The following is a 17,237-nucleotide window of genomic DNA, read 5'->3' on the forward strand; positions in this document are numbered from 1 at the left end:
ACCACTCCGGGTGATAGAATACAGGACAGACATCGTCAGATGGAATAGCTGTGTGGAACAGCCACCGGACAGGAGCTGGTGGGACAGGAACCGGCGCGGGACAGGAGCAGAAGCGGTAAGCCAGTTGTTGGAAGTGATATATTCTGGTGATCGTAAAAAGTCCTTATCCAAGCTTGTTGGGCATCAAAAACGAGGCAGATAGAGCGTGATCAGGAACCAGGGCAGAGATGACAGTGTTAAATTAGTGGCAACACAGAGGGAGCGGAAGCCAATGCGCGCCAGCGTCCGCCATCTACAAAGAGGAAATCAGTTCAGCTGAAGAAGAGAAGAAGGTGTTTAAGTTTCAACACAACTGTAAAGAAATAAATAAAAGGAGCTCAAGTATCGACCGGTCTGGGCAGTAAAGGGAGAAAGAAAGAGTCTGGGTTATTGTCATTTGCCTCGTAAACCAGACCCAGTCACTCCTCATCCACATTTGGATTTGGAGTTAAGCTTAGTCTGGATAGGAGCCCATTGAAACTTCTTGCAGGGGGTGTTGGTTACTCCTTTGACTGACAGTGCACTTCAGCCAATCAGCTTCAAACAGGGCTGGGTCTACGCAGGGGCAAGAGCCCCCCCCACCCCCACCCCCGCTGAACGCACATTTGTGCCCCCCCATACACTTGATATGACCCCCCACAAAACATTCATGCCCTGGCAGCCATGAATACTTTTTTTTAAAGATCTTAATTTTAATTCTTTTACTTTGAATTTGATATTTTAAAAAAAGTACTTCAACTTCAACCTTTTTTTTTTGCAATGTTTTACATTAAAAAGCCAGAAGTAATTACTTAAATCAGTTGTTGATACTTTCGCATATAGCAATATAATAAAATGTGATCAATTACATACAATCAGTTTTCCTGCTGCATAACTTATGTTTTAAAAAAGTGCCTGAAATTTTCTGTATGAGTTGGATAAGATTACATTAATTTAAATAACCTATCCTCAAGCAGTAACGATGATCTGACTGATCAATGGTTCATATGTCCATTAGCCATAACATCCAGAAGAAGGCCGGTCTAGCACTGGGTAGGCGACCGATGAGCAACAAAATCAAACGCATTTGTTCTGACAACTCTCTGATGGAGCCAAAATGAATGACAGTTCACCACGTTACCTTCCTGAATACATGATGACCACCATGAAGCAGCAACAACTATCAAGAGCTGCAGTTTTGGAGATAAGTCAAAGTTTATTTAAATACTCAATTGAATACATAAAACCAAGTAAACTGTAAAAGCTGACCCTGTTGGGCAATCTAACAATGGTAAAACCAATAAAGTGATCAAACAAGATAAAAAAAAATGTCTTCCAAATGTGGAAAAAAAAAACAAAAAAACTCTGAGACCTGATTCAACTGGGTCCCAAGGCCAATTCCAAGACACGCTGACTTAATGTTTTAACCCCACAGGGAGGCGTCAGGATGAAGAACATCATCATGAAAAAAGGCCTGTTGAGAGAGATACAGTATCTGTACTGTAAGTGACAGAAACCTACTTTAGTGAAATCCCAGAAGACAATTGATAACTACACTGAAGAAGACTGAAAATTGAATAAAATTAACATTTTAAAATAACACTAATTTGAAAAATGCCATCAGTGAAATTTGTATGTCAGCAATGAGGGTTGGACGAGAACATTACAGCTCAGATGTGAAATCAGGCACAGTCGCTGTGGGATGGTGTATAATTTTACAAGTCACCCTGTCATCTTAAGTCAGGTCGTAGATTTCCTGACACACTGACATCCACTCGACATAAACTGATTACATGTCATTTTTTAGAATGTGATTTAATTCAGATTCACAGTCCAGACAGGACATATTCATGTCCAAAAAAATGTCAGCCTTGAGGTGACCGTTTAATATCGTAGCATTCATCCTGACTAGATTTTTTTTTCCATCCATCCATCCATCTTCAGCCGCTTATCCGGGGCCGGGTCGCGGGGGCAGCAGTCTCAGCAGGGATGCCCAGACTTCCCTGTCCCCAGACACTTCCTCCAGCTCTTCCGGGAGGATCCCAAGGCACTGGGGCGGTTCGCAGCCGAGTGTGAAGCGACAGGAATGAGGATCAGCACCTCCAAATCCGAGGCCATGGTCCTCGACCGGAACAAGGTGGCTTGCCCTCTCCAGGTAGGTGGAGAGACCCTAGCCCAGGTGGAGGAGTTTAAGTATCTTGGGGTCTTGTTCACGAGTGGGGGACGGATGGAGCGTGAGATTGACAGGCGGATCGGTGCAGCGTCTGCAGTGATGCGGTCGTTGTATCGGTCCGTTGTGGTGAAGAGGGAGCTGAGCCGAAAGGCGAAGCTCTCGATTTACCGGTCAATCTACGTTCCCACCCTCACCTATGGTCATGAACTTTGGGTCATGACCGAAAGGACAAGATCCCGGATACAAGCGGCCGAAATGAGCTTCCTCCGTAGGGTGGCTGGGCGCTCCCTTAGAGATAGGGTGAGGAGCTCAGTCACCAGGGAGGAGCTCAGAGTAGAGCCGCTTCTCCTCCACATCGAGAGGGGCCAGCTGAGGTGGCTCGGGCATCTGTTCAGGATGCCTCCTGGACGCCTCCCTGGGGAGGTTTTCCGGGCATGTCCCACCGGGAGGAGACCCCGGGGAAGACCCAGGACACGCTGGAGAGACTATGTCTCTCGGCTGGCCTGGGAACGCCTTGGGATTTTTTTTTTTTTTTTTTTTTTTTTTTTTTATAAATTGTGAAGGAATAAACTGTAGAACTATCACAAAGCAAACGCTCACAATCCAGTGTCTGAATAGGGTTCAATTTCACACACATCATTTTCTGTTGAATATGACAGAGCACATCAAATCTCCTCAGATGAGAAGCATTATTATCTGAGTTAATGACTAATTATCTAAAATGAATAACAACTCAAAAAAAAAAATATATATATATATGTAATTGAAGGTGAAATAAAACTGTAGAAACATAGTAAAAAAAAAAACAGATTTCTTTAATTGAAGTGACAACGAACTCCACGTGGCAGATCAGATGGTTTGTTAATTGATATAAAGACAAGAGAGAAAAATGGCTCAGCAGTTTCAGAAAACTGGAGCACAGCTGCTGTGACAGTTCATCTCTTCTCTTCACTCAATGTGTTTTTAAACAATGACAACAATGACAGAAATCTTTTCTTCAAGAAATAGCAGAGACAAACTACTGCGCGTAAAGTCTGCACTTTGTTTGTAAAACAGTTTAGCAAATTGACAGCTTTTTATTCCCCTGATCACGCTGGAGGGTAACAAGCTGTTCCTAAAACAACCGACCTGCCAAGTGGTCTGACAGCGACCAGCAGGCCGTGCACAGATTAGAAATACTCCTGTCTTCCTGGATATTGTTTTGTTTTTGTGAAAATAACCCTGCTGATGACATTCTTGCTACAAATGGTAAGTAGTAAATGGAGTTCACTTAGGATGCTTTTTCCACTGACTTAACAGACCCCATCGCTCTTTACAATGTTAGTCACATTCACCCATTCATATACACATTTGTGCACTGCTGGAGGCAGCTCACATGGCTGCATGGATAGTTGTTGAGTCCATTCATTAGGAGTAGTTTGGGGTTCGGTGTGTTGCTCAAGAACACTTTGGATTGATCAGATGACATGTGTAAACAGGCACCAAAGTGCTTTCACTGAAACCACTTCCACTTTCTCTGAAACGTCCTGCCGAGGTGGTCTGGGACACATCTGACGACAAGCTCGGGGAAGGTGGCAGAGCAGAAAAATACATCATGTAATGTGTAAATTTGTCAGTGTGCTTCCTGTGTTTGTCTAAGACAATGCGCCGGTCTGAGTTTCAGTGTTTCCAACTTTCTAAAGAAACAATAGAGAAGAACACTGGCATCTGTGCTTGAGGATCTTCAGAGACACGCTGTTGTACAGCGGCTTGGGTAGAACCTGCAAACCTGTGTAAATGTGGCTGCATGTGTCCAAGATTCCAGTTAAAAATGGGTAGTAATAACTTGGGAGCATTACCAAATCCCACAAGGCTGCTGGTATTTTATAAAAGCTTGTTTTGATAAAAACTTTGACTTTAATGGGTTTTTTTTTTTTTTTTTTTTTTTTTTTTGCTTTTGTTGTTCACAGAAAGTTGAAGCCAACAAAAAACAGCCCCTTAAGATGAGTGTTTACAACTTGGAAGTGCGAGGGATTTTGATGTGTCCTTGGGATTTCTATGTCCTTGTTTTAGATTGTGATCTCATTATTTCTAAAGCAAAAGTCGTAAATATTTTGACTTTTGAACTTCAGCAAGTCAATGCAATTCAGTTCAGCTTTATTTATAAAGTGGCAATTACAAGTCATTTCTAGACAATTTTACAGAGAAAACCCAACAGATCCACATGAGCAAGCATGAGCAACTGTGGAAAGGAAAAACTCCCTTTTAACAGGAAGAAACCTTTGCAGAACCAGGCTCAGAGGTGGAGGCTTTCTGTTGTTCCGGATGGGGTGAGGGGACAGAAAGAGAAGGAGATAGGACAGACAGGTACATTGTTTATTTCTTGTATCAACATACATTTTTATGTATAAACAGAGAGTACATAGACTACAAGAGAAACAATGGTCAATGGCATGAAGTCATGAAACATTGCATGAAAGAAACGAGAGAAGTGAAGGAGAACCGGGAGCCGGTTCCACATGGTAGGAGCCTGGGGTTAAGGAAACCCCTTGCACCCACTGGATCTGGGCTGTCTCATTCAATCAATGGATCAGCTGTTTTGATTGATGCCCAGTTAGAAACTGTTTGCGCCCACTGAGTCCAGGTTGTCTCATTAGAACAGAGTTTTCTTTTCTAGTTTTTAGATTTATTCTGCAGTTGATTCTGAAAGCTCAGATCCCAGTGAATCCAGGATAGCTTGGGAAGTAGATGTGAGGCGTTCTCCTGGAAGTTTTCATCAAGCACTACGCTATGCTCATAAAAGGATCGTCAGCTGCAGTCTCCAGATTGCCTTTGGTGTTCAAACAATACTTATTAGGTATTTGGGGTCAAAAGTGGACCAAATAAACACCATCACACTAGCAGTTGCAGCATGTTTGACAGGAAAGATCAATACTTTCATGTTGTTTACGCCAACTTGTGAGCCTACCATCTGACTGTTGCAGCAGAAATAGAGATTTATTAGACCAGGCACAGTTTTCAATACTCACCTGACACTGTGCTTCAGTTCACAGTATTGCCACCCAGTGTAGTTATCTGTTGCCGCTGCACTTCTGCCTAATATGTGGAATGGGGAAGACTTCAAACGTCTTTACAGGGGTTCTGGGGCATCTTCTGGCAGTTCAGGAGGGGTCAGAGAGGTTTGCTGAGGAGGGGATACCCTTGACTTCAAATGAGAAAATCAACAGGAGATGGAAGGGGTGGGGGACCTTTGAAGGTCTCTTGAACCTTTAGACATCTGGGGTGCAATCATTGGAGTTATCAGCCCCACTTTAACAGCCTGTGAAGAATGATGCTGGTTCCACCCTCGCCATGGAGCACAGGCCCAACTTTTCACCCCGTCAGAGTAATGAGCAGGCACGGGAGTCTGGCAGCACAGTGTACATGTGTTTTGTAGGTTTGGATAATGCTCAAAACAGTGTCTCCTGAGACGTCCCTGGAGGAGCTTCTGCAGGATGGGATTCTGGGATGTCTGCTATGTGGTGTTTGTACTTGTGGTGTGAGCGCCGTGTCCGTGTGCTCGACAAAGAGTTGGATCTGTTCAAGGTTCTTCCCTTCTGCTCATGATCTTCATAGACCAGGTGGCTATGAAGTCTTAATTACATACTCCCAGTCTGAATCCATAGTTTTCAAGTGTTGCGGTGTTGCTGGTTGCTAAAGCAGCTGTTTCTGGTTCTCTGTGAACCAGCTGCAAGCTAAAATATCAGTATTTCAGTCACCTTTTGACAACTGTCCAACAAATTGACCCATTATATCCAAGCTGTACTTGGATACTTGGAAAAAACACAGTTGAGATATTAACTATTTCAAAGGCTATGAGGAGACAAGAATTCGTCCTTTTTTTTTTTAAAGCTAAAAGGAATGCCAGTCCCACTGTCAAACTTAACATATTCTGCACAAAAAAAAAAAAAAAAAAAACTATCCCAAAGTTTTCCTTGAATTACTGTACTTTTTTCTTCACTTCATTCTGACATTCAGCTCTTTCTACAAATCATATTTAGTGATTTGCAATGAAAATAAATTTTGGCCTGGAGTTCAAAATTATCTCCCATATCCATCCCTTTGGATTTCTCTCCTGACAGAAATGACGAAAACAAAAAATCCCAGTAGTCAGTTTTGGTCCTGTTTCTACACTGTTAGTGGTTTATTACATGATTTGGTACACTTTCAAGACAAAAGAAAACAACACATATTGGCACTTCATTAAAGGTCAAATTATTGTTATAATCCACAACATTTCTTTTCATCTAAATTTTAGATTTTTCAAACTTCTCTGGTGGCGATCCGTGTAATTAATGTTAATTTTCAATGTTCAAGAGGTTTAGTCTGACGTCTAATATGTGTTGGACAACTCAAAAATTTTAAAAGAAACAAAATCACTCTATTAATCTGTGCTGCTAAAAAATAATGTCAACATAGAACAAAGTTTGTGTATAAGTGCTCGAAACATATAAAAGACTGCAAATGTATTCCAAGTATCGATTACACTGATAACTGAAAGATTATCTCCTGATGAGTGAGGTCTATTTAAATAGTAAAACACTGAAATGTTACAAATTATTACAATAATCTTAATTGTTTTTCACAACGAACACAAAACATAACAGTTTCTCTTTTGTTTTGTCCTTCTTAAGTTGCAAGAACTCACAGGTAAACACTCGAGATACTGAAAAAGATTAATGCCATAAAGCCACATTAAGCTACTGTAAGGACTAACGCAGTATCAAGAGCAAACTGTTTCGAGGCCTCAGGACACAAAATAAGATATTTACGGTATATCTAAAGTTATTTCATAACATCAACTGTAAGGTGTTTCAGGAACTCCTCAAGTTAACAACATATTTGAAATTTGCCATCAATAACTTTAAAATTCTTATTTTCAGTCATTTTTCTTGTGAGTCTCACTAAAGACCAATGACAGAGATGCTTCATATTTAGCAAAAAAAATGTTGCAGTAAGAATGGATACCACTCCAATAACCCAAAGAAAGAAAGAAATGGAGAGAATGTGAGGCTCAGGCCGAAATAAATCAAATATCATTTGAGAGACAACAACAAAGTTACCACTTAACAGAGAGAGGCACACGTGCAGTACATTCAAACACACACATTTTTTTTACATAGAAAGTAAAAGGTAGCTTGATTACCACATACAAATATATAGCCTACTGTTATGAAGTCAGTAACAGCTTGAAAATGCATAACACTGAAATGCATGGGTTTTTCTTCACATTCTTGAGTAGATACTTTCATGAAGTCTCCTAACATTCAAAACTGTTGGTAGCAGAGATCAGGACGAACGGGAGTGAGTCTTTATGGCTATCATTTTTACACTGGTACCAAACCCATTACAACTTTCCTTCATAGCAAAACCTGAAAAATTAGGACTGCTTTCTGTGAACCAAGTTAATAAACGAGTTTCTTCCTGTTTCACGGCTGCACCTGTGTTGCTGGTCCAGATGGGATATCTGTAAATGCAGCCCCAGTTTATTCAGTCCTACTTGACACAGTACTGTTCAAACTGTGAATCCAGTTGAGTACAAGCTGGTTTACTTCCCGGGAGCAACCTCAGTGCTCAATACACACACAATCATGTCAAAGTAACAACATACAAAAACAGCGGATGCACACCAGCAGCTGTAGCACATCAAGACGTTCTTCGTGTACAGAAAGGCATTTACAGCCAGAAGTGACTATTTAATACATAGTTTTTTTTTATTTAAATTCACTGAAATTCTAACCCGTGTTTGGTTGCCTTCAGTAAAGCTCATTTCGTATCCTGTTCATCGATCAGCTGTAAACATCCAGTGGATTTCACCCCTGGCTTGAGGCCAGTCAAAGGGAAACGTTCCTTACATCAGTTACATAACAAAACGTCAAACCCAGACCCACATACGCAGCCAGACAGAGTTCAATCAGTCGCTGTTCCATTGGTGAGTCTGCAGCCGCTCAAATCGCTCTGGGGGAGAAATAAAAGCAGCGTCCCTCATCTGTACGACACAAACTTTACAGAGGGAAATGAAAATCATGACATACATAATTACAATCACGTTTTCAGATTGACTCCTCTGCGAGAGAGGTCTCACCTTTCTCATATATACTCAGGTTTCTCCCCCGGGGCTGACTAAACCCATGAAAGTTTGACTCTGTAAACAGTTATATTTTCAGAAATATTTACTTTTTCGGAAAAAAAAAAATCTCAAATGCTTTAAAGTGGCTTTGATGTTATTTCTTGCCTTTTCCATCACTGACAATCAGTATTTGAATATGAGAAAAAGCCTTCGCCTCTACTTTGCTGCTTTCCTACAAACCTTCAGCTGTGCATCAAACACACTGGCTGTTTCTTTTTGGTTTTGGTTACCTGCACTATGCAACACAGAGGTCAATAGTAATAAGCTAAGAATGGCACTGTACAGTGTTTCATGTAAGTATTACTCACCACTACATTAAAAATGTTTAGCACAAGCCAATTCTGCAAAGCTACCTACGTGGCAAAGAAAAAACATTGCCGCCTTGCACTGACAGCATTGGTTTAATGTCTTTATCAGTGTTTTTGAAGTCACTGGCATACTGCAGTTCAAAAACAAAACTCTTCAAATGAAGTACTGACTGATTATTTTGCCCACAGAGATCTGTCATCTGGATCTTAACATCCTCACATGGGATTTTCAATAAGATTAGGAACTAGATTTGAAATAGAAGTGGTCTTTAATTAACTTTTAATTCATTTTTGAGAAGACAGATCGTAACTGAACTCTGGGAGTGACAACGTAAACACACTAGCTATGCTATCGAGAATGAAGTTTGTCCTAAGAACTAATAGCTCTGTGAAGTATTTCATTCCACAGATGGACAGTGACTGGACAAACATCCGGGAAGAGTGAAACGTCCACTTCTTCCTCAGTAATGCCTCCATGTCAAAGCAGATCAAACACCTTGTGCATGTCTCTATGTACAACGTATGACACACTCATATGACACCTTTCTCATGCAAAGTTTGGCAGCTTTGTGCTGCATGCATCTCTGCGACGCGAGATGCTTATGAGAATTCCTCAGGTTTAGCGTTTGGAGCTCCCCTGTTTTGCATCTTTGAGACGCTTTCACTGCATCCATTGATCTCTGAGTGGCGAGACGTCATGTAGCTCCTCTTCCTGGCCGGGAGGGAGTGCCTCACTCCCGAGGCACCGCCGTCGCCCTCGGCGGGGTCGTACACCACCACCATGGTGGTGTCCATTCGGGACAGCGTGTACATGCTGCTCTGACGCATCGGGTGCAGCCGGGTGGATCTGAGCTCCAGCTCATCGTAGCTGGACACCTTGATGAATGGACACCAGCGGAAGGCTCGCTTGAAGCCGGCACGAAATCTGATGGCGTGTCAAGAAGATGGAGGGAAGAGACACACACATACACACATCATATGAAAAATACAAAACTGACATGGGCATTGAAGCCAGTCAAAATCCTCACAGAACAACAGAAATCAATGTGTGAACTTTTGCTAATTATGGGCAGAACAAGGCACCTTTTCCTCCTCTGGTACCCGCACTGAAGAACATCAAAATATGCTCACACACATCTGTACATCCATGAGTGTTTCTCCTGGAACCAGATGAGTAGAGGAACATCACTGGTGCATTGCTATCTTGAAGCAGCAGAGAGTGACAGTGCTATTGATCATCCAAAGCCATGTTTCATGTCAATTAAACGGTGTCTTGTTGCTATATGTGTCTTTGAGTTTCACTTCCAAATGACAGTGATATCTCTCTCTCTCTCTCTCTCTCTCTTTCTCTCTCTCTCTCTCCCTTTCTCTCTTCTCTTTGAGTCCACTGAAGCCATATGCAACTATACAGTGGTTTTCTTTTGATTCCATGTATTTCAGGAGTTCCCACCAAGCAGCATTTCAAAAGCAGAGCAGTTTGTTCACTTGCTTGTTTTGAGTAAAACCTGTTTTGACGTCTGGCCTGTTCCCACCAGACATGATGTAATGTTGAAATAATGGAGTGAAATATGATGCATTGTCAACACTATCCACTGAAGTGGGGCTCTACTTTATGGGCCAAACTGGTCGGCACGCAGAGCATGAATACACAGTGCACGGGAAGATAATCCATTCTGATGGTGGTAAATTTGCAATATACAATGTAGGAGCAAGTGTAGCTGAGATCTTAAGAAAAACAGAAAACAGAAATCTTAGAACTTTGCATTTGAAGAAAACAAGTAAACAACATCTAACAAACATGTGCCTGACATTGTGGAAATTTTTGAAATAGCAAGTTTGGATATGAACGCATATGAAGGAGCTGGCATGAAAAGTGGTCATTCGCAACAGCAACCTTCAGAAAGTGACAATAGTACAACATTTGTTGAAGTTAATTCATTGCCTCGATGAACCAGTTTCAGTTTATCCATCTTGAATTCTTCATGAGACAGTTTTCTCACATTTATTTTGTATTTCCTGACCTCAGATGTTTAAGTTAGTAGTTAGCTCCAAAAACAAAATGCAGACATTTGAACCGTTGGGGGCTAGCGGTTTCTCTCCGTGCATGAGTCGTGGTGAAATGAGTGGATTCCTCCGTCCTGATGGTTTTATTTCTTTCTCTGTGGTTTTTGTTTTGTGCTTCCCATGGCGTATAAATAGCATTTGTCCCTTTCTCATAACAGCTCCATGTCATTGACTGAGAAGCAGAGTCTGCCCCTGCATGGTAATCAAACCCAGCGGCTTCCTCCCTCCCGGCCACATCTGCCTCATGAATGCTACATCAACACCCTTCCTGGTTTTAAAAGTAAGATCAAGGTTTTGCCTTCGGCTGTTTTTTAATGCTGGACACAGAGAAGGGCCATTCAAACTAGATTGTTTTGAATTGTCTGAACTTGAAACAATTCTGTCAAACATAAAAGATATGAAAAAAAATGTCTTCATTTCAGTGTAATATAAAAGTCATTTAAAAGTCTGCCTTTATGAACAAGTCCTGTTTCTCTCACCAAATAAAGTTCACTTGGCTTTTTGTGTTTTCCTGAAACAAAAGAAGAGGTGTCCAAATATCTGCTCGTAATTTCCCCCCTGTAATTATCGTCATTGTGTCCACTAATCTTGCTGCATTAGCTTGTTCTTTTTGTCTGCCAATAGATAAAATATAATATTTCAGATCATCACAGCCTTTTTTCTCCATCAGAGACAATGTAAACTTGTGTATCTGCTGCTGTCGGAAGCCTACCTGCTGTTGAGGCAGCAGTAGATGATGGGGTTGTACATGGTGGAGCTCATGGCCAGCCACATCATTGACAGGTACACCTGCTGGATGTACTTCCACTTGCTCAGGCGCTCGTTAAGACCCATCGCGATGAAGTAGATGTGGTAAGGCAGCCAGCAGAGGGCAAAGGTCACCACCACAATGATCATCATCTTCACCACCTGCAGCAAAAGGAGCGAGGAACAATCAGAGAAAGAGAAAAAAAAAAAAGAGCCTCGCTGACGCAACAGGAGAAAAGACATCCTGCTCCCTGCAACTGTGAAACCATCTGAAGAATGGCGGTTGCTTTGCAGGACAAGTATGATTCATGTAATTTCACTGAATTTTCTAATGACGGCATTTAGGCAGCACCTGGCAGCACCTACAACAAACAGATGTACTGTATGTAATGGTGGGAAGAACAGCATGTTCCAGTTCTGCTGATGGGGAAATGAGCCAGACCCAAATCCATGCATAGATTTTACGACGTACACAGGAGCCAGAAAACATTGAGTCACACCTTTCACGGTCAAAGCAGAGTGTCTGTATATGATCAGGATCTGGAAATAAAAAAAAAAAAAAAAGCTGAAAAAAAGTCACGTGAATCAGTGAGGAACGACGCTTCAATGCAGGCTTCTTCATCTTTATATCTGGGTTAAATGAATTCTCTCATTTCACTGATTTGAAAAGTAAAAAAAAAAAAAAAAACGAAAAGGAAATTATTTAGATTTATCTTGTTTTAGTTAACATGGAGCCATTTGATGTGTTGGAAAGTGAATACATGATTAATTGAGCAATTCAAATATATTTTTTTGTCCAAAGATAGTTGTCTGTGACGAAAGTCATAGGTTCAGCAGAAAGAATTAATTTGCATGTAAATTAATGAGGTTAAGGTCATGAAAGCAATTTAAACGCAACATATTCAGCATCCGATTCATCATTATCTTAAATTGAATAATACATTAAAATCTGGACTTAATCGTTGATCACAGAGATTGTAATTATCATTTTGCTGATAATATCTGCAGATAACACACTCATATAGCAGCTAATAAAAAAGGAGTCTCTGAACTTAGTGTCAAAAAAAAAAAAAAACCCTTTCTGCCCGACTCTTTCGACACGCTCAATGCCCACTTTGAGGACTTCGTCACCACCCAGCGCCACACCCACCCCATCACCACACCAAGCGCCCCTCAGTGTGGGAGGAAGACCCTCGAGAGGACCAACCCCCACAAAACAGCAGGCTCTGATTACATCCCTGGGCGGGTACTGAAGGCCTGCTCACATCAGCTGTCTGAGGTGTTGACAGACATCTACAACACCTCCCTCTCACAGGCAGCTGGTCCAACCTGCCTCAAGTCTGCTACCATCATCCCCATCCCCAGGAGCGCCGCAGTGACAGGCATGCATGACCCTGGGCCGGCAGCAGTCACCCTGATGATCATGAAGTGCTTTGAGAGGCTGGCCATGGCCCATATGGAAGAAGAGTCCATCGACGTTCCTGCAGACATCCATCAGTACACCTACAGGAAAAAAAACCACTGATGCCTTTTCATCAGTGGGCCACACAGCCATCCTCCCCAATCACCCTCAGCACTGGACTGACTGGACCGTACCCCTCACCCTGCACCTACATCATTTCCTTCCTAATCAATAAGGCCCATCAGCACCTCTACTTCCTGTGGAAGCTAAAGGCACGCTGGACTTGAGGGCAGTATCTACAGGTGTGCTGAGGAGCGAGGAAAGCTCTGCAGAGGGTGGTGAAGGCTGCCCTCCATTTACTCCAGCAGAGGCAGGAAGAGGCCACTCTGCGTCTTGAAGGACTGTTCTCACTCTCTCTTTTTGCCCCCCTCCCCTCAGGCAGGAGGCTGCGCAGCATCAAGAGCAGGACCATTAGACTGAGGCCAAACTGTTGAACTCTGTTGGTACCCTGTAGCTCTGCACATCTCATACCGAAACATGAAACACTTATTTATCTATTTATTATTGTAAAAACTGCGTATACTGTTTTTTTTTTGTTTTGGCTACTTATATTATTTCCATCCTAATTTATATTACTTTATGGAATGTTGTACCATATCATCTGACATTGTACTGGTATACCAATAATAATAAAAAAAAAACCCTTCAATCATTGTGTTTGCAATAATTTCATTAAAAGAAAGTGAGCATAAACATCTGACATGACTGTGATAAAAGTATCTGTTTCGTGTCAGTCTTCAGTGAGCTGCATGTTGAAGGTACAAAAATCTATGCAGATGCGTGGCTCCTCAGAGACAAGCCGCAGTGCTGTGAGCAGTCACACGACATGACACAGCACAGACATCATGGAGTCCCTCCTGTAATCCAAACAGAAGTCTTGACACCCTCGGCTTTGAGTGCGTGTCTCAAGGGAGTTTATGATATTGACACTAACTGTGCCAGGTGGCTGCTAAACAGTATTAAATCAGTATTTGGGTCTAATGGTAGTCCACACATTAAACGTTTCTATTTTGCTGAAATCAAAAAGACGCATGTACAAAAAGTGATCCTGAAAGAGTGATGATGTGACAAAAGACTTATGTGAAGTGATAAATGCGTGTGATGCACTCTGTCACCAAAGAATCCTTCAACAAAGAGTTCGAGACTTTTAAGGGGAGAAGCCGAGGAGAAGCTATGAGCTGTTTTCCAGTATTCCCACCATCAATCAGGCTGAGTTGTAGTGTCTGTAGGGATGACATGATGGGAGAGATCACAAACATGAACACAGATGGGTAACAGGAAAACAGGCGTGAACCTTTCTGTGTAGATAAACACAACATAAAGTGAAACATGTGTAAAACATGAACTGGCAGCATTGTATTAATTTGCAGGGAACATGCTTGATATGAAAACAGACAGAGAATGTGGACAAGGTCCAGCGTTTTACCAAATCTCTGAGCTACTGTTTTGGTGTTTGCACTGGAGTCACTTTGATCCCCTTTTCTGTATTTCTCTGGGTTGTTAGAGGCTGTGGCTTGAAGCAGCAGTCATACTGTAAGCTCGGCTCAGAGGTGCATCTGTCTGTGGTCATAGAAACATGACGTTAGCTGTCTGCTGTCGACCTTCAGATACTGATATATCGCCATAATTTCCTGCACCTGCTCAGAAACGGCAAAACATGCAATGTGAGATAAATAGTCTACATATTTATCTCATGTTCTTTATGGTGAGCAAATCCTGTTCCTTCACACTGGACATGATCAAAATACAGTAACATGGTTGGAAATATAGGTATTGACATTAGTTTTCAGAAAACGCTTCATACTCTAGTCGGGGACTACTTTCCTCGGCGCACTGATACATAATGATGTTTGAGAAAGTGTTTTTCGCAGCAGGTTGGCAGGATGATTGTTGATCGGACTTGAAAACACTTTAAGAGCTCATATTTATGATAATGAAAAGACATCTCATGCTGAGTGACTGTAGCTAAATGTGATTCTGATAGTTTGTGGACAATAATGACACTTGATAGTGCAGAGATCTGAGTTTCCAGACGCTGCCTACACAGAATCAACTCCTGGGAACCAGTTTGGAATTCTGCCCCTCGACTGGCACGTTTGGCTTTCTTGGTAATACGTTCAATAAAAGTTGAGCCTATGTCAGTGTTTAAAACAGGCTCAACTTGTCAATAAACCCAAGGCTGGGAGACACATTTGCTAAGAGCTCTTACGTTTTGTTTAAACACTCCATATTTAGATTGAAAGTGAACTCCAGAGGTTCCATACACATCTTTATGTTTATACACACAGGAAACAGCTTCAGCACACGGTCTTGGAGAGGCTGTTTTGATATACAGGTAGAAAATGATGAATCTGTTAATACAATGGAATAAGTGTGCTATGTACGGGTAAGAAAAAGGTCAAATCACGAACGTGAAGATAAAATCACTGTGAATGACCACAGCCACTTAAGGAGACTTAAGTGTGATATTTTGACATTAAAAAATCTGAAAACAAATATAACACCTATTATACCTTTTCTGCCTTTTGTAGATGCATCATCCAGTTATTTCAGAATGATGCATCTACAAAAAGGTCTGCAATAGCCATTGCACAACATACTGCAGGCTGTACCTGTGCCCTCTCTGCCATAACTGTCAACTGACCCTGCCATCGAATCTGCAGCAGCACCTGCAGGTCCACATTAAAAACACAATTACTAGAAAGTATATAGATACGTCTTCGCTCGCCTCACTACCTCTCTGCTGTCACTGATCGATTTCACTTGTCTTTACAATTGTGTGTGTGTGTGTGTGTGAGAGAGAGAGAGAGAGAGAGAGAGAGAGAGAGAGAGAGAGAGAGAGAGAGAGAGAGAGAGAGAGAGAGAGAGAGAGAGAGAGAGAGAGAGAGAGAGAGAGAGAGAGAGTGACAGAAAGATTTGTTTGTCATTGGCTGATGTCGTTTTTTCTTATTATTTTGCTTCTATAAAATGCAGGGAATACGTGGAAGGAAACTTTCTTCGAGGTTTGCTAAAGTTAGAGCTATACCAAACATCCACCTCAGTTGCTGCCTGACTCCACTCCAGCTCCTCCAATTTCAGCACTGATCCAACAGCAAGATACAACCACACTTCCGTCTGGAGTTCCAACATCAGCCGTGACATCCAGTTGGCATCTTTCTGTCCTCGGGTTTCTCTCTTTGCCCAGGAGAATAAAGCTCCTAAATCAAAACTCGGAAAGTTCGAATATTCTTTCTGTCATATATCACCTGTTAGAAGCAAAACAAAAACATCAGGAGGAAACACCCGATGAAGCCAAAAGGAAATAACAGAAACTTAACATTTAAGAAATGTCAGTGTGAAAGCCAAAAATGGCATTTCTGCTGTCCAAAAATCAAGGCACGGCATTTCAATCCCCCTCCACCTTCACAACAAACCTCATTTCACTTATTTATGCATATTTTTAGAAAGAAGAACCGCAGACTGATGTCTCTTTCAGACTGGATGTCACTCTCCCAGATAGGGAGATAACAGCATCTCTGTCAGATAGTATTGGTGCAGCATTGGAAGGACAATTTTTCTGTCTGTGTTTTCTATAGGATACAAATCCAGGATTATTTCAGCAGGAGCTCGGAGATTTTATTGTGAAGTTTCCCTGTCATGAGAGTGGAGGTGGCGCTGAGAGTTAAGCCGACACCGGAAGTGGCTCCGCAGTGACCCTCGCTCCCCACCAGGGGGGATTTGATTTGTGACAACTGCTCATCTTGCCAGTGCTTGTGGTGGACAACATTTTGTGTACAATGGACAGACAGACTGCAATCTTTTCCTCATATTGCTGCCTAAACAACATTGAAAAGATCTATTGTGAGACTCGGGCTGAGAATAAAAAAAGTGACAAAGCTTCATCTCAACACATAAGTCTCTCTTTGAAGTAAGGAGAAAATGCTGAAGGACCAACTTTAACATGCATGCTGATAAGAGGCGAGAAAATGAAGACTTGTATGATGAATTTTACGCTTGATATAGATCTTGACTTTGATTTCAAGAGGAAGATAGCAAGAAAAGAGGAATAAAACATAAGCTATGCTCAGAAATATTAAAAAACCAACAGTCATTTATTTTCAAAATGAGCTGCACTTCAAGACACAACAACGAAACACGTCTGCAGGTTAATGAAGCATACTTATTCAAATGCGGCATGCAACAAATATGGAAGCACAGTTAGATAAAGGATCATAAACACCAAAGTAATCAGGGGATTACTGAAGACAAATGAAAAGGGAAATGTGGTTAAGTACCAGGTTTTAGGGACAATGACAGCAAGTATTATCATGCAAGGGC

At 41.7% G+C, this 17,237-nt stretch overlaps 1 protein-coding gene across 1 annotated transcript in view; it reads right to left on the bottom strand.

Annotated features, from left to right (window-relative positions):
• Positions 1 to 8,859: 8,859 nt before the first annotated feature.
• Positions 8,860 to 17,237, bottom strand: part of tacr3a (tachykinin receptor 3a) — a 28,979-nt gene continuing 20,601 nt past the window's right edge. Inside the window, exons 4-5 of the mRNA XM_030093969.1 lie at positions 11,424 to 11,620; positions 8,860 to 9,572 (exon numbers count right to left, since the gene is read on the bottom strand). Of these exons, the coding sequence (XP_029949829.1) occupies positions 9,248 to 9,572; positions 11,424 to 11,620 (522 nt within the window). The 3' untranslated portion in view covers positions 8,860 to 9,247. The remainder of the gene's footprint in view (positions 9,573 to 11,423; positions 11,621 to 17,237) is intronic.

This window comes from Salarias fasciatus, chromosome 6, assembly GCF_902148845.1.
Source record: "Salarias fasciatus chromosome 6, fSalaFa1.1, whole genome shotgun sequence".
In the NCBI taxonomy this organism is placed as follows: Eukaryota; Metazoa; Chordata; class Actinopteri; order Blenniiformes; family Blenniidae; genus Salarias; species Salarias fasciatus.